The sequence below is a fragment of the Culex quinquefasciatus genome, chromosome 2 (genome assembly GCF_015732765.1).
Source record: "Culex quinquefasciatus strain JHB chromosome 2, VPISU_Cqui_1.0_pri_paternal, whole genome shotgun sequence".
In the NCBI taxonomy this organism is placed as follows: Eukaryota; Metazoa; Arthropoda; class Insecta; order Diptera; family Culicidae; genus Culex; species Culex quinquefasciatus.
In genome coordinates, this window is record NC_051862.1 from 187,583,842 (window position 1) to 187,602,095 (window position 18,254).

At 35.7% G+C, this 18,254-nt stretch overlaps 1 protein-coding gene across 3 annotated transcripts in view; it reads left to right on the forward strand.

The window, feature by feature from the left end:
• The first annotated feature begins 1,748 nt into the window (after positions 1–1,748).
• Positions 1,749–18,254, forward strand: part of LOC6045096 — a 28,566-nt gene continuing 12,060 nt past the window's right edge. Inside the window, exons 1-2 of one of the 3 annotated variants that reach the window (XM_038254303.1) lie at positions 1,749–2,333; positions 13,254–13,783. In XM_038254303.1, the coding sequence (XP_038110231.1) occupies positions 13,708–13,783 (76 nt within the window). In that variant the 5' untranslated portion in view covers positions 1,749–2,333; positions 13,254–13,707. The remainder of the gene's footprint in view (positions 2,334–13,253; positions 13,784–18,254) is intronic. The other 2 variants (XM_038254304.1, XM_038254307.1) reach the window with 2 other exon arrangements.

Sequence of the window (18,254 nt, forward strand, 5' to 3'; positions counted from 1 at the left end):
GTTTGGTGTGTTGTTTGTACTTATGGCATGGAGACGACTCCTACACCTGGAATGATTTAACGGCCTAACAACCAAGGCCGGGACCGACATTTTACTTCCTCATCCGATGGAAGGTTGGAGCAGATGGGAATAGAACCCAGAATCATCCGCTTACAAAGCGGACAGCGTAACCATTCGGCCACGCACTGGACCAAAAGTATCCTTGATTAATTCTCCTTGGTTATACGAATCCTCGCTTTTTTAAATTTTGCGATTATCTGAAGTTCAATTATACATGCTTTTTGAACAGTTGACATAATCTCATTTTTTTAAATAATTGTTTTAAGAAAATTTATAAAAAGAAATAAAGTTATAATCTTAAAAGTTTTTTTCAAACTCGTGATTGGATCGATTTGTCAGGCAAAATAAGAACAAAATAGATTGAAATTTAATGCACGCTGCAGGAAATTGAAAATATATTGAGAGAATCTTTTCCATGCAAAAATCTTTATCAATTTCACACTAGATTCTCATACTTGATCATATTTTTATCAAGTCAACAACACTTTCTGTCAAAAAATAAAAATTAAATCGACGATTAACACCCCAGGACATTATCCTATTTTAAATAAATAAAAATAAAATTAGGCCAAGGATTCTGAAAAATAAATGTTACCTATGTATTATTTCTAAATTTGAATTTTTTGTCATACTTATCTACACAGTAAAAAAAAAAGATTTGGAAGCTGTAAGTTTGAAAGGTTAAATATTATCTCTTTAATGATGTAGTTTTACCTCAATTAAGACTGAAATTTTCTGATGTAACATTACATCTTTTTTCTGACATCTTTTTTTTTTTATCCCAGATGTTCATTCGCTATAAAATCGGTAGATATCGTGAAATTTTTATTTATCTTATTTTGATTTAGTGGAAACTTTTTGGGGAACTTCCTAATGACCAAAGAATTCATTTTGATTCATTTGTTCGTCCATACAAGTCTCCATTAATGTTTGCAGCTGTCCATACAAAAATGGCATGTAAATATTCAAAAATAAGTATCAAGGGAAGAGATTTTCAAATCGATTTGGTGTCTTCAGTAAATTGGTAATGGATGAGGACAAAACGAGAAAAAATAATTACATCGAAATATTGAAACTCTCGAACTTTGAAAAATATTTGCAACGGCCTAAATTACTATTTATAAAATTATTTTACTACAAAGTTTTACTCTTTATCAATCATATTATTGCTGAATTGAGTCCGTTAGTTTGACAATTTTAAAATAGGAAGATATCAACTTCCATGGTTGCCGTGCATGCTTAAATAATTATTTAAAAAAATATCCAACCTACATGCAACATTTTATCAAATTTTGTGGACAAGAAAATTAAATGATGGTAAAGCTTAATCATTTTATTTGATAGGTTATTGGAACAGATTTAAAACATAATAAAATATACTTTGCAATAGTTTTTTTCCTTTTTCAGTCTTGTTTTTAAAAAGTAAATTATTATTATTAGATTCAATAAAATTGGATGGAAAGAAATACCAAACATATGATAAGTTAATTTTTCCTCAAAGTTATGATTGAATTGATTTTTTTTTTTAAATTGCACCCCATACCACCCACTCAGCTGTTCTGCTCGCAGAAAAAGCAACAGAACAAAAAAACATCAAACGGTCTGCGGATTCATGCATCGTGGCGTACGCCAGCCCAACTTGCCGATTGACGACGCCGAACTTGGACTTGAGGCGCACCGCAAATCATCGACCAGAATCAGTCGATCGCAGATCGCGAACGCGTTCACACCGGTACCTTCCGCCGTGGGGAGAGAAGAATCGTCCGAACCAAGCGAGAGAGAGACAGAGAGAGCGAAACGGTTTTGTTCGAGAAGTTTTGTTTTGATCTTCAGATCGTTGTTGGCACGTGTCACCGTGTGTGTGTGTGTGTGTGCACTGCGCACACGATGGTCATTGGGACAAGATAAAGAAAGATGGCATTCGACATTCGCAGTGACACCAATTACGAGTGAAAGAGTGTGCGTGTGTGTGATACTATTTACCGTTGCAAGAGAAGCAGAAGAAAATAGTGCAAGCAGCAGCCGTGAGCTAATTTACCAACTCAAAACAAACACAGCTGAGACCGATCTGGCACACATTTAAATTGCAAAGAAGGTACGGGGAAGAAAACTGACAGGAAGAAAGCACTGCGCATACACAGAAGGTGAAAACAAGTGCCAATTTCATAATACCGATCGTACCTTGGTTTGTTTGGAGTTAAAAATAGAACGGCCTTAGAGGGCTAGCGAACAGCATCTGTTCAAGAAGAAAAACAAGTTCGAGAAGGGAAAAAGTGAGTGTGAAATGTTTAACTTCATCAAAGGTTTAAAATTTAGGGGGGAGACACCTGCAAAATTCTGCAAACATCTTTAATTCTAGATTTAATTCTCAAAACAACCTATCCCTCATGGGTTTCCTATGCAGATAGGACATTTTGAAAATTTAATCTAGAATTTACTGTTTCAGCTTCCTTAATGCGTCATCCAGTTACAAATTCTAATGGAAATTGTGGTAGTACAAATGGCTTTTCATAAGGTGTGAATTTATTTTTAGAACAAATTGACGTAATTTTCTGGATTGTGTTCTTGTCGAGCACATGGTGAACCGATGTTGTGTGAGAAAAACGGACAGTTATAAAGTGTCAATGTAGTAGGAAGTGAGTTGTTACATCATGATTTTTATGTAAAGTGGTTTGAATTCTTTTTCTCGGTTAATCATATTAATGAAGGTCGTTACAATATTTTACAAGATCAGAAATTATGTTGTTGTTCTATTTTGGGTTCAAAAACATTGTGTAATGGATAAGGGATATGATTAAGAAATCTTATGAAAATTATGATATTAACTTCAATAGTCATTTAATTATGCTTAAATTGCAATATTGATAATATTTGCCGTTTTCTAAAACTAATCGTGGTCGTTGGCCTGTATGTTTCTCTTTTAACTTTAAGGATTACAAACATGTAGAGTCAACAGATAATGAAATGTTTTAAAAATCATCTCTTTTGACACTTTCTATCACTTCAGAAAGTTTCGAAATATTTCATGATTTTTGAAATGATGGCAATGAATATCAAACATGTAATTTCTTTTTTGGAAAGACAAATTTTATTTAAAGAGTTCTACGATATCTTTAGATTGGACGGACCAAATTTGGAACTGGAGCATTGTCGTACCGTCCTCCTAAAATGTTGCTTCAGAAATTGGGTAAGGTTTCAATAAATACCCCGATACCGGATTTCAATATTTCAAATTAGGCTTCTGAAATTTTATGTTCTTCTATGTTTTTGTCCCTCGCCATGATTTTTTTTTCAAAAAATAAAAGGGCATATACAAATATCATATTTTGTATTTTTTTTTTTTGAGAAGTTGTACTAGTGGAGAAATGTAAATAATGTATGAAGTTTTTTTTATTTATACTTTTGGGTCTTTTATATTGGAATTAGGCTTGGAAATTTGAAGTTTTGATTCATTTAACTGATTTGTTTCCGAATATATTTCTTTCACCAATTTTTTTTAATTGAAATAAATAACCATTTTTGAAAATCAATTCTAAAGTTTGTTTCTATTTATGGTTGTGTCAAAATAAGATTTAAAAAAATCTATCATTACACTATTATTTTTTGCATAAAATACAACTTTCAGGTTTAAAAAATAATGTTAGAATAATGTTCTGATATAAATTGAAAAAGTTTAACAAGTCGTCGATTGTGTGCTACTTTGTTTAAAAGATAGGACTCGTTACACGATGGCATATTAACGAATAAGTGTTAAGGCCAAGTTCTATTTAAGGGGTTACATACATGTAAATCGGCATAAATGTCAGAGGTTGGTTTGAGCACAAACTTAAACTTTTTTTTAAATCTGTTTTCAAGACATTAAAATATACATTTTCAACTATTAACAAAATAAATTTGAAGACATTTGGTTGTATCTTCGCCGAGATACAGCTATATGAATTATTTTCAAAAAAACGGGTGCCACGATATCTCAACACTGCATTGACCAAATCGGCTCAAAATTTTGGTGAAGACTCGTTAAACCGGTCCTGTGTGCATGACAAAGGCCGATTTTCAAAAAGTTTATTTTAAAAAGGATAAAAATTTTCAGCTTAAATCGTCTGTTACTTACTTAAATCATAAAATATCTTCATGAAACTTTCAGAAGTGATTGAAAATCATTTTTTAAGGTTATTTAATAAATTTTCTGAAATATGAAATTTTGTGATTTTTTACATGTATGTAACCCCTTAAAGTTTTTGTTGAAGCACAACACTACTACTTGCAGAAAATTCAATTTCTAATCCGAATCTGAAATAATTTTTTAGTAGTTTTTTTTTTAAATTACGAAAATTAGGTACGAAATTTGAAATTATGTTTTTAGATTCTTAAATTTCTTACGAGAGACGATAAATGGCCTATCCAGATCATTTTTTTCAAATATTTTTTTTTCTGACATATTGCTTGAGTTTTATTAATTTTTTTGTAGGAACTTTTATGAACAATGGTTTTATGAATTGTTGGTCTTTACGATTTCATTGGATTATATTATTGAAATACACTTTATTTAAAAAATTATGCTTTAATTTAAAAAAAATCCAAAAGTATTACAAAATATCTGAACTTTTTTTTTTGAAAAGGTCCAATAAACCAAATTTTCAGTTTTTGCTTTTTGGGTGTTTTTCAATATCCCTGAAATATTTTTACAATATGTGGTACCTAATTTAACAAGTAGTAAGCATTAATGCAAAGTTTTCAACTACCGGATCTTAACAAAAAGAAACAGCGAGCGGAAATCAAAACAATCACACGGTTGTCTTCTCTGAAAAGATTGAAAAAATCCCGTTTCGACCCACCAGTAACTCCCCTGGGGAAGTTTTCTACAGCTCCCATGAGTCATACACCGCGCAGAAACAGTAAACCAGTGTTATGAAACACAAACCTCGCTCAGGCAGAACTGCCCTGGAGAAACTCTTCATGAAACCTTTCGTCATTTTTGCGCGTTCACAGATTCACTGAAAGAGGCTCAATTTCCTGGTACTTCTTTCGACAAAACACCAAACTTTTCCACGCGAGCTCAGAATTCTAATTTTTCGCGAGACCATTCTGATGCGATCGCTTTACGACTTGGCGCGAGACTTCCTACTGTATACATAATCAACGCGGACTTGTTCTCGCCGTGCCGGCGGCCAGAGCCGGTTCTAATGATATTTTAGTGAGCGCTGCTATGTAGATGACGACGCGTTAGGTGACAGACGCCGCCAACAGGCCCACAGATGTTCGACCAGCCGGGAACAACATTTCAGAACTTGAGAGTGTTTTTCCAGCAGCTTTTTATTGCGCCGTCCCCGCGGTGGGAACTTGATCTTAGGGGCGGTGGTCCAATTTTGGTATACGATCAACGTTTGAGCTTTTGAGTAGTCCAAACGTGAGTTCATCAACGCCGGTGACTTCAGTGGTGGTGCAGATTAGCTCAACGTGGAGTTCTGGGAAGCCCTTTTAGACTGGGTACTGGATGAAAGGGGAATGTGAAGGCCATGCTGAATCATTCGCGAAGGCGCGTCACTAAACTGGGAGAAAGTGTGATCAAACTGCTTGATTTGATGACGACCTTCGCCAGTCGTGATTTGTGTAATTATTACGGCGCAACTTGATCATGGGTGTGTTGGGTGCTACGGCGTGAGAGAAGTCACGTCCAGCAGAAATGTCGTGTGAATTTCATCATTTCTAGGCTGGATAGACTGCATTGATCTCAACCTGTTAAATACCTTCAAGAAGATGTATTTATACTTTAGAGTTAATTCACGAGTTTACAATAAACTTCCCTTTCAAAATTTGTTAAAGATTAATCAAATGGCTATAACTTTGCAAGGTGATGTCGTATCGACTTGCGATCTTCGACAACGTTTCTTCCTAGACCTTAAGGAAGCTACACCTAACGAGTGGTGCAGATCTGCTGATTGAGATGACCTTATTGAACATAAGCTTAACCAAATGAAATTCTTAAAACAACTCAGAGTTCAGTTCAATCATTCCCCGTCTTCAAATCCAGCTGTCCGCAGTATCGTGCCGCATTTATCCCAACGGTACCTTCGAAAGTGAACCTGTGCTTAACTAGCCTGGTGGTAGGTACAGTTTCGATTAGTATACCCGCAGTAATTACAGCCGCTGGGTCTACCCAACGGCGGCGGCGCCCGCTACAACTAGCGGTTTTCGTTCCAGTGTCTGATTTCCTTGTGAGCCGGCCGGCAAAATCACGCGTGTGCGTCACATCGTACTCGATCTACAAGCCCGGTGGTGCTGGTGGCTTGTGTGTGACAAAGTGCCACTTCAGGGGCGTTACAAATTGATTAATTTCCTGACCGCTACTCCAACAAGTCGTTGTCGACTGGGATACACATTCTAAGGAGGGCGGCTTAGGGTGACGCAGCTTGAAGATCAATCTCACTTTCTTGACATGAGGAAATCTCCGCGTATGTTATACTTAATGGATTTGCATAACACGTGTGAACCCTTAAAAACGTTCCCTTTCTCAACCAACTTTCAAGCTAAAAACATCCGCTTGAGTAACGCAACCACCCCGAAAAATAAGCAAAGAAACAAAAAACTTCCTAGTGTCATTAAGGCAATTAGCAAATCTTCAAATCTACCTCACAACATCATAGCTATGTGTGTTATCCAACTTTCACTCTCTTGATATACGCAAAGAAGTCTCTATCGCGTCATCTTTCAAGCACCAGCCAATTTCCAGCAAGCCACCACATGGCGTTGCTTGTAATTGACTTCCGCGGAACACTATCATAACGGCGTCTCGCGGTACATATTGGGTAGGTGTAGAAGTAGTAATTTTACTTTCAGCATCGATTCGCGTGGTAACAGATATTGTGGCGCCCGTCATTACCATTATCATCGATATCGGGGTTTGATCGACAGATGTGGGGGGTGATTTCATACGAAGTGTTAATTGAAATCTTCTTGGAAGTTGGGTGCCAAATGTAGTTGGTGAGATACGTGATATTTATCACTCACTCTCACACTTAGAACCTTAACACTTTCGTGAGTTGAAGTTATATCTTTGCGCTATCGGGATTTGAGCCCAAAATTGTTGGTTCGTGTTTTACTTCCTTATCATAGTGCTACGAGCGCAGGATGGTAGTATCAAGACAGGGCGCAAGGATAATCATTTTCTCTGTTTTTATTTACACTGTTTTTACAATTCGAATAATTAAAAAATCTGGAATATTACATCTTTATTCACTGAAATTTGCCAACACAAATCATATAATCCAGAGCAAGCTATTTTGAATTTTGTCAAAGACAAACTTATGGGAAATGGGACGAGCTTTCTGGTAAAAATATTTCCGAGCCAGAAAAATAAAGTCTGTCGTTAAGAAATTGTCGAAAACCAACAAAAAAACTATTTTTTCTACATTTTTATTTTTAAACCCGCTGTATCTCACAAGGATTGGACATAGGTCATTGGTCAATATGAAGACTTTCGTGTAAAATTGTCTGGAGAATCGATTTCCACTACCGGTTATTGAAAATGTTGGCGTAAAAACACTTTTAGTAAATGATTTTTTATTTTTTAGGGAAGACATACCATCTTGCATTTTTCGTGAGTCTTTTTGTAGGCTATTTCTTCGAAAATTTTGAGCGAAAAAATCGTGACACCACTTAAAAATTTAAGATTTAAACTTAAAAATCAAAATAACTCATAGAAGTGGCGTGTATTTTTTTTTTTTTTTTCAGAAAGAGTTATCTAAATCCGAGCTCACGCACACTAGCACACCATTTGTTTTGCTGCTCGGTACAAAATTTGACCTCAATCTTTCCTCTTTACGATGCAATGGCTTCGACAGTAATTTTCAAATTACGAATTATAAAAAATATTTGAATAACGTACACAAAACACAAAAATTGTTGAGGATAACATGTCTACTAAGTTTCATTGATATCAAAAAGGGGCAGGTACAAAAGCACCAGAAAAAATCCTGACTTGAGCTGAATTTGCTCTTTTTTGATAAAAAAAAACAATAAAATCAGTCAGAATGTATATATTTGCAGTTGTTTGACTGGGCTGCTTTTTAACTGGGCCGTAGACCAGTTAAAAAGCAGACAAACGTCAAAAAACCAAAACAAACCAAAATGACCGAGGAGTTAATGGATGCAAAAATCATATTCAATAAATAAAAAAACTTTTTTCAAACTTTTGTTTAATTTCAAGTTACAATTAAAGAAATATGAAAAGTAAGCATTGTAAATAATTTTGAGTAACTTTTATTTTTATATTTCATCTGGAAAATATTATGCATCGGTGGTCCCCTCGTTATTTTTTGTTCAGCCCAGTTAACATGTAACTGGCTGAGGATTATTAAAGTTTGATTAAAGATGTTCAAAATATCGGATTTTCTTATCGATTTTGGTGTTTTGACAAAGCTGTAGATATTGTTTTGGATTTCTAAGGAATATAATAGCTACACCCATTAGATCTGTTGAGGTTTGGCGCAAATTGGAAAAAAAATCGTTGGGCAGTGTTGCCCTTTTAAAATTAACCGATTTAACTATTAGACGAAAAAAGTGGAGAAAAAGTCGAAAAAATAGTTTTTTTTTAGATTTAATATCAAATTTGGAATGGAATACAACTTAACATAATTTGCACCTTGTTCGAGGTAACAAATATTTTTTTCTTTTTGTTTTTGTTGATAACGTGACTATAACCAGCTGTAAAAGTCATGACCAAGCTTAACAATCTCTGTTCTTTTCCTTTAAATTTGCTTCAAATATATTGAAGATAGGAGAGGATGAAAATGAAAAAAAAAAAAATCGATTCTTTAAGCAAAAATCAGTTACTGTGCCAATTTTGAGCCAAATTGGTTAAGGTTTAGGGGTAGCTTTTTATGGTTGAAGTGTATATGGGCAAAATTGCGAAAATGTATGGGGAAAACAGCGCTTCAGGACTTTGGCAGCAGGTAGCGCAGGTCACGCTAAAAAAATTTCAAGTGTGAGATTCTGAAGTAATGAAGTTATGGAGCTTTTCAAAAAAGGTGTCTTCAAAAGAGTTGTTGCAACTTTTGATTTGGTAAGGGTGATTTTCAAAACTCAACTTTTCAGAAATATTTTTGGGAATTTTTTGGTCTTCCAGAAAGTTATTGGGCTTGCTAATCCAAGCAACTTTGTCAAGGACACCAACATTTTACCTCGCAATCTACGCCTTCTACGACTAAATTTAGAGAAGGCATCTGAGCAAACCTTCAAAAATGAGTTTTTTGAATCACAGGAGTGTTTTCTTTAAACTCGAAATACCGTAAAACGGGGTGATTTTGATAGACGGGGTGACTTTGATAGGTTTGAGATTTTTCCGCTAAATGAAGAGTAAAAATTAATTACGTACAGAATGCTTTGGAATCATACTGACTATGCTAGAGAAGTGTTCAAAGTACATCAAGAAGAACTTTTCATAAAATTTTGAAAAGTTTAAAATGTAAGTTAGCTATAATTAAGAAAATGTTGATGAATAGCATTTTTTTAATATTCTCATTTTTGGAAAAAATATGTTTGTAAATAATAAATTTTATGATTTTTTAAAATATAATTCAAAAACTCTTCAAATTTATAGTCATTTTCTGTGGAAAAAAATCATGTAAAATGTGTAAACTTTTGATTAGTTCTTAGAATTCAGTTTAAAATGCAATATGAATTGATAATTTTATAAACATGTTTATTCACAAGTTTATAGTTTTAACGAATTCTACACAGTAAAAAGTGTGTAAATTTTGAAGCTGTAATTTCGGAAGGTTGAATATTATCTCTTTTATGATATAATTTTACCTCAATTTAGACTGAAAATGTGACATTACACCAGAAAAGTGGTGAAATCATACATTTTCAGGGGTAAAATTACACATTTTTTTTGACATAAACATGTACCCCTTCCCAGATGTAATATCACCATGATTTTTTTTCTGTGTAGGAAAAATTGTGAGTGTTCAACAATTTTACCTAAAATTTAAATGTTTTTTTTTAATCTTATAAACTAAGTTAACTAAATATAAACATTGATTTTTTACCTTAAGAACCATATGAACACCATGGTGATGGTACATTTGACTAAAAATAAAATTTGAACACCTTAAATCTGTGTTTAGCAGAAAAAAACTATAACTTTCAAGGTCACCCTAGAATTCTAAATAAGAATTTTCAACGCAACTAATTTTTAAACAGTATTGAAAAACATTTTTTCCACAAATAGTATATGGACCTTGTGTGACATACCTCAGTTCATGTTTTAAAAATGATAATCTTGAGAAAAACCTTGACAGTTGTAAAAAATTTCAAAATTGAATTGAAACCCCGGTTTACGGTATCTTAATTTGAAAATATATGATTTCAAGGAAAAAGTGTATGGGACCATCCTAACGAAATTAAAAAATAGTCCAACTATATGATTTTCCATGTAGTTTTGCTCGTTGAATCCGAATCTTTACTCATAATTGACCAAAATTGTCAAAATATTGATTTTTGATCATATTTTGGGTTTATGTGATAATTTTACATGAAAAACAACAAAAAACAAAATTGGAAATGCCTCAAAGCTCAAAAGAAACTTCAGATAACCGAAACTTTGGATAATCGCGGCTTCGGATAATCGGCTCTAGACTGTTGTTTCATTGCTTTTGATGTATCAAGAATGATTTCAATGTTCAAGCCTTTAAGTTCAACAGTGGTATTCTATCAATCAGAACTACTTCTTCTTAAGTTCACGTTACATATCCAACATTGTCTTGTTTTCCTGGAAATCTACGCATTAAAAACAGGTCTTTTCCGTAGTCGCAATACAGCAAATCCTTTATCTGCGCCGTTCCGTCACCTAACCTAAATTGCGTCACGCCAAGCTAGAGCGCCCCCGCTCCTCTTATACGTATATATCGCTTATCATACCGGAGCAATTCTAGAACCACTTCAAACCGGTCAAGTGGCTCGCCGCTCGACGAAAAGCTCGCAAAAGTCACGTCGCCAGGCTGCTCACGATAAGATGGCTCTTCCTCCGCGTTGTCGGATCTCCGTACGAGCTTATAGCTTCAGGTGATAAAGTTTCAAGAAATTTGGTCACAAGCAGCGTGCTTCAGCCCGCGCGAGGGAAACAATTGAACCAGTTCACAAACAGACGTCAGTGTTGGCTGAAAGCTCATCGGGCGCGAGATAAACCCATCTCAGATCGCAGATAAACGATCTGTGTTTGGTTATACTTGTTCACAGCGCGCTACACCTCTGAGAGAGTTATCATCATCATCATGGGATACGGTTTGAGCTGGGAACGAAAGTGTAACACTCTCGCCATGGCGAGGGAAAATGTTCACTTATATGTAGCTGAAATTTATGATATAATCCTGATGCAATTTCGAAGATAGAAGGTTGCAGGTTGGTTTTTTCGAAAGATAGAGGGAAAATAGAATAAATAAGATAAATTATTAATAAGTCGGCTCATGTCAGTCTGTGCAAAGCCACGAGCAAGTGTCTAACGGTTGCAGCGATGAGAGCAGTCAGCTGAGAACTGCAACAGCAAAGGTAAACATTTGCCAATTGGCGGTGAATTTGATGGGTACTTGATAGACAGAAAGGTGTGTGCGCAGATATTTGAAAGTATTATCAGCACGCTGTTTAAAGAAGACTACTAATGGGCAGGAAGTTTCGTAATTATCAAAAAATTGAGTGTTAACTCTGAGAAATTCCTCGAAAGACTTAGAACATCTCATTGCAGCACACCCAAAACTGGCAGCGCTAGTCCGAGAGAATGATGGTCTCGAGTCGAGATAATAGTGGTACCATTCACGGACGCAGAGAACACAGTTCGAGATGGGCGATAGAACTATTCTCTCGAGGTTCATTTGAAAAAAAAGTTCATCCGTCAAACAAAAAACCGAAAGTGTCGACAACGGGAATCGAACCAGAGACCTTTGACAAACCAATCCAATGAATTAGCTGCCTCGGCTACCACAGCTTGGTGACCAAGGAGAAGTCAGAAGTCGATGTATGACACTCCAACAAGTTTATTGATTCAATTAACGAATGAACTCATTTGTTATGATGGTGTGAGTTGGTACCATTATTCTATCGATTTTGGCACTGAGCCCTCAATAAATTTTGAGAGAACGATTATCTCGACTCTGAATTTTGGGTGCAGTAAAGTAGTCTACCATGCTTTTTACTACTTTTTACCATGCTTTTTACTACTTTTACTTTACTTTTTTTTGAGGCAATTCGGATATGTTCCGGGGTCCAAATCCGACGACCTCTTGCTTGTTATGGCGGTAGAACAACAGGTATTAACTCCAGGGAGTTCTCGGATGACCTGGAACATCCCATTTCATTAATGAAATCATAGTTTTACGAAACTGAAGCATTAATTGACATCAATTTCAAAAATGTCGAGTTGTGGATCATCGTTGACACCGTCACATTTGCCGGGAATACCACTTGCATATTCTCAGCGCTGGTAAATCCGTAAATAATAACACATTCTAGCCGTAATCGCTGTCTGCTCCGCTGCCATAGTTAGATTGCCCTTCTAAGTGCATCCGCTGGCAAAATCACCGATTCATAACTAATAACCGGTTCCAAGTACAGAGCGCAAACTCAAATCCCCTTGTTCTGATTTGCGTTCTTAAACTTGCATATGACTCAACCCGGTGGAGGAGTGTTCCTCAAGTTTCGAGCTGTTGTTTACAAACTTTTAGTGCACTGTTGGACCAAGATATTGCATAGTGTTGTTCCCATTGTATATCGTACGTGCATTTGGCACGATATCTTGCGCACTTTAGCACCAACAACTATTGCGCATCACACTCTCTTCAAAAAAAAGTTACACGCCGCCAACCTGTCGCGCAAAGTAGTGCGCAAACCCATCACCGACATCTCCAGGTTTGAGCTAGTTTCAAGATAAGATTTGATGCTAGGGTATCTTCTCGCTTGGGTGGCTTTTGTACACACACGATAGGCCTATCACGCTCATCTTGTCGTACTAACAGTTTCAGGGCAGGTGGGGGTCAATTCAGCATTTTGAAGGTGTGATCTCGTTGAACGCGATCAATTCTGGGGACAACTGGGTCATTCGTAGATAGTTAAGGTCCGGGATCATGAGTTCAAGCGATGCTGTTGATGTCTTACGTAATCCTGACTTCAAATAAGTTTCTTGTACCGTTTCACCCCGCAAGACCCGCTCCTCTGCATATGCATACGCCTTGATCGGTGCCGGCAGTATCTCGTGCACCGCCAGAGTGAGTTTGTACCGCGTCGCGAGTGGCTGGGCCGACAATCTTCCCGTTGATCTTCGCATTGAACCTATCTGGAGTGGAGCGGATTTGTGAAAGTGTCTTTCGAGCCCCGGTAGCTCAATTGGGCTCAATTACCTTACCTGCTGCGGTGTAAACCGTTCAATCGGGTTTAGCTCTCACTGTCGAGAGTTGTCGGAAATAGGTTAACGATCGAGACATACACACACACACACTTGAAGCGACGACACCTCTTAGGAAGCAGTCAACGACTTGCGAGAGTGTGTCACCTGGGGGGAGGAGTGCAAACCAGTTGACACCGGTTCGGGCCCGGACAAAGAGAGTCCGGCGGATTTTGACGGACAAGAGCGCGAACATACAGACAGAGTTCATCAACATGTCGATGCTGGGCGATATGGTTCAGAGGAGTAGAACACTGTACGTGACCAACAACCCACCGGTGGTGCCGACAGGTGAGCGTCGAGTTCAAGCGTTGGTGTTCTTGGTTGTGCAACTGTGGGGTTGTTCTGTGTGACCTAGGTTCTGTTTAACACCGAAGTGTGCGTGTGTGTGTTCTTTTGTTTGCTTGTGTGTTCTTTTAATATCTGAATTAGCTTAGTTGTTGGAAGGAATCGCTTTGAGACTGGTTCAAGGACTTATTTATTGTCAAGTTTTGCGGCATGCTGAGCGTGTGTGTGCCTTCTAATGAACCAATATTTGGTGCTAACACGAGAGACACTCGCGCGCGGAATTTCGAAGTGACCAAAGTGACAGATGGAAGCTAGAGCTTTGTGTGTTTGCACTTGAATTGCTTGAATAAGGGGCAGTGAAAAGAGCACCTATTTCGGTCGATACTAATTTGGGAGTGAGTCATTTTTGAAAGCTCGATTTTTCTTAGGAAAAATATTGTTCTAAAAATTTAAAGATAAGAATCTCAACATTTTAATATATATAACTCTAATCTATCAATTCCTATTGCCAAAAAAAAATTAGAATATTATTAAAATATTATTATTTATCTTTACATAAACAAATCGAAAAACTTGATTTGACAGTTAGCCAAACTTGCAAACTTATGTATCACGAGTTTGTTTGTTTGTTTGTCATAGTCTAATATGTCCTTAACAAATTATAAAAGCTTTCTAGCTTTCAGGTTAATACTCTATTGCCCAATTTTTTTTCGATTTTTTTTAATTATTCATCTGTTCAGGAGGTCATTTTGAGCAACTTTTGTGCTACGAAAAACATTACTTCTCTTGTTTTATGTGTTTCTTGATGTATTTTCAGTGTTTCAATTTGCATTAATCTTGTTTAGTTTGTGTTTGGTTTTGGTAGTATTTGGTAAATTGTAAAAAAAAATGCGTAGAGACATTGTCTTGGACACTACAAAAATTACTGCATGCTTCTTTTTACTGAAAATCTAGGAAATGTTAATAAAAAACACAGACAAAGTTGACCCCTAAAAAGGCATTTTTAAAAACATTGGCAAAACATTTTCCATCCCAAAATCTACTAAAATTTAAAGAGTTCGCCTTTCCAATGCTTTTTAAAGATTAAAAATTGGTTGAAAAATAGATAGATTCAAAGGTGGGGTTAGGTAGTAGAGAGTTAAGTCAGTAAAATAACCGTATCATAATATAGGTAAACATCCAAACCCATTTTTGTGATTTGAATATATTTGAAAATTTCAATCGAGTCTGAACGGTATTTGCTAACCTCATACTTCTACATATAATTTGTTTGTTATTGTCTGCTCTAAAATTTTGTTTGAAAACATTTGTTAAACTAAGATTTTAATCCATACTTTGATGAAGGTTTTAAGTTTTTGAAGACACTCCCAATTTTTTCTATGGCGAATAGCTCAGCAACTAATGGTCCAATATTCAATGAAAAAATGAAACATTTGTGAAATTTTGTGATCTTCTTAAAAAATATCTTGATTTTTTTTAATCAAGACAAACATTTCAAAAGGGAGCTCTTATGAAATTTGTATTAGTTTAGATTGCAAAATTTTTATTTTTTTTTCTCGAAACGATCAGTAAACGATCACAAACGTTTAATTTCTTAACATTAAAACATTAATTCTGAGAACCAAAAAAAAAATAAAAATAGGTATGACAGCAGGAAATGGGGAACGACATGGGTTAGACTTTGAAAACATCAATTTTCCTGCTTATTTTTTTCTACGTCAATCAAAATTACATCAAAATTTGGCCGTAATTCTATGGCTCAAAAGTTTCGGGGTTATGTCTCCTAAAACAAATCATAACATTTCAAAAATCAAAGACATACAAATTTTGCCAATATTTTTTTGTGTAATAAAAAAAAATACAAAAAAATAATTCGTGTAACATTTTTATATCCTCATAAATACCTGCAATTTTACCGAAGACACCAAATCTAGCAAAAAAATCCTCCAAAATAACATACATTTTAGTATGGACAGCTGTCAAACAGTTTGGAGACTTGTTTGTGTGAAGCAATGACACAAAATGGCATATTGGGTCATGGAGAAGGACATCACAAAGTTTGAGGCGATTTTGTAATTTTATTTAGCAAACTTTTATGTAACTTTCAAAATTTACAATAAAATTTTTGAAATCTTCTAAAACTTTTATTAGGAACTATTTTCAAACGATGGATATTATATTTTGATCAGCTAACATTCCATTTTTTTGTATTATTTTTCCTATCTTAAAAAAAAAAAAGTTTATAAACTTCCCAATTCCCAAAATTAAATGAAATTAAAAAGGAAGTGATTAAGGTTTTCAATTAAAACTGCTCATCGTTTAGTTTCAATCGAATTGCTTCCCAAAAGAATCAAGTTAATTTATCCGGTTTCAAACGATCGGCAATCACTCTGGTACACAAAAAAAACACATTAAACAAAACCCCACGATTTAGTTCAGTTCCTTCGCAAAAAAAGTTCAACGTTCCACGGTATTAACTACCCAAATCTTCAAGACCTATTTTTTCCTCAGTTTAACTACCCCCCTGTAATTTCCTTTTATGTTTGGCTCGGCCCGTATCACGTAGATTTGTAGACCTGCCCCAAAACAGGTCGAGTCATGATCGCTCACACTTACAGTCGCCGGCCCGGTAGCAGATTGGGTAGGAAAATGAGGCAAATTCAAGTAATTGCTGACAAATTTGATTGAGACAAATTAAAATTTTGTGGATTTTTTAGTGCCAATTTTAAATTTATTTTTCATTTGTTTTATCTTGTGGTTTAATGAAACAGGTTTTCAGAGTGTACTAACCAATGTTTTTTAAGTACATTTTTGAATTCAAGTCACAAACCTTTTTATAGAATGCTTCTTCAATTTATTCTTTTCATGCATTTCAAGATCAATATTCGTCAACTATTTATAGCTCAATGAATTCCGCAGCGAACTTCCGCGTTTAAAACCATCTTATTCAAGAGATGATCTTCGAAACAGAAACAAACCCCAAACAGCTGCTTCGACCACTTCCGAATGGGCTCCGGTCGGCTAAATGGATAACGGGCTGTTGGTCATCAACTTATACACCCAAAAAAGGGTATTAAAATATTCCCACCGAACTCGATACGGCCGCCGAGCGGAGAACGCGTCTGAGGTAGCAGCGCAGTAGATTCGTAAAAGAGCTGTCTACGGTGTAGTTAAAAATTATTGGGATAAGCTTTTTAAAAGTGAAAAAATCACAGTTAAAAAAAAAACTTCTGACTAACTTTCTCAACTTCTTTTCCCCCAAAACAATTGAATTTTTCAGTAATTTCTAATAAATCTGTCTCAAACAACTCGAACCACACTGTACCAAGAAGAAAACAACAGTTTCTTGCCGAAGGCAGTTTGCCTTTATTTTGGTTCCGTTGTTTGGAAGCCCCATCTTCCACTCGAGTCCCAGCAAAACTGGTCGGACTTGTGGGCCCTACCTCCGTCGAGCATAGAAAATCCTGATAATTTGCTCGACCGTCCGATTGATGAAGTGCAAATCTGAGCCCGGGCCCGATATCGCCCATTATTATCGCTGAACAGTCTCAAAGGGGTGATGATTAGTCGTCGTCGGCTGAGGATGAAAAAAATAATCGCTCACTCAGCATCTCTTGGAAGGTGTGAGATGTGATTTATGGATTACGTGAACCGATGCAAATTAAGAGGAACTGGATGGGGTAATTGTTTGTAAACAAGGAAAAGGGCGTTGTTCGGGGATTCTTGAATGGAAGTCGATTTTAAAAGATAGCGCTACAATCCTTGATAATTTGCATAGTAAAAAAGTCATGGTAATATTACATCTGGGTACATCTTTCATGTATCAAAAATCTCTTTTAGTCTTAATTGAGGTAAAACTACAACATTAAAGCGGTAATATTCAATCTTCAAAAATTACACCTTCCAACAAAGTTACACTTTTTTTGCTGGGCGTATTATCATAAAAATCACAAAGATTTTGTCCCTATTTTGGATCTACAATTAAAAAAACTATCCTTTTTGTAATTTTTAAAATATTCGCAAATTGACTAGTTTTCAAATATGCAGATATTTATTTTTGAATTTATTTACCTACTTTTCTCTATCTGTTACCTCTGAATTTTATTTTTCCATTTAACTTGTGTGATTTCTTTTTAAATTTTCAATCATTTTGATTTGCATTTCGACGTCGCGTTTTGATGTTTGACCTTGAAGAAACAAAAACGAATGCACGCAATGTAAACAATAACAAACACGTTTTGTTTGGCTGACGCTTATGTGCATTGTCCCGAAGTTTGGTTGAAGTTGGTTGCTGGAGTCCCGAGTGCGTCAAACGCGTTCTGACCTGAAATCCCTTTGGCCAGTTTGTCGCACTTACATCAATTTTCAGTGAGTGACAAGATAGCGCGACAATATTGAAACTACTTTCATATGTAAAGTGACAAAAATGCACGGAGTTTTTTCGGATTTCGTTGAATATCTCAGGATTCAAACC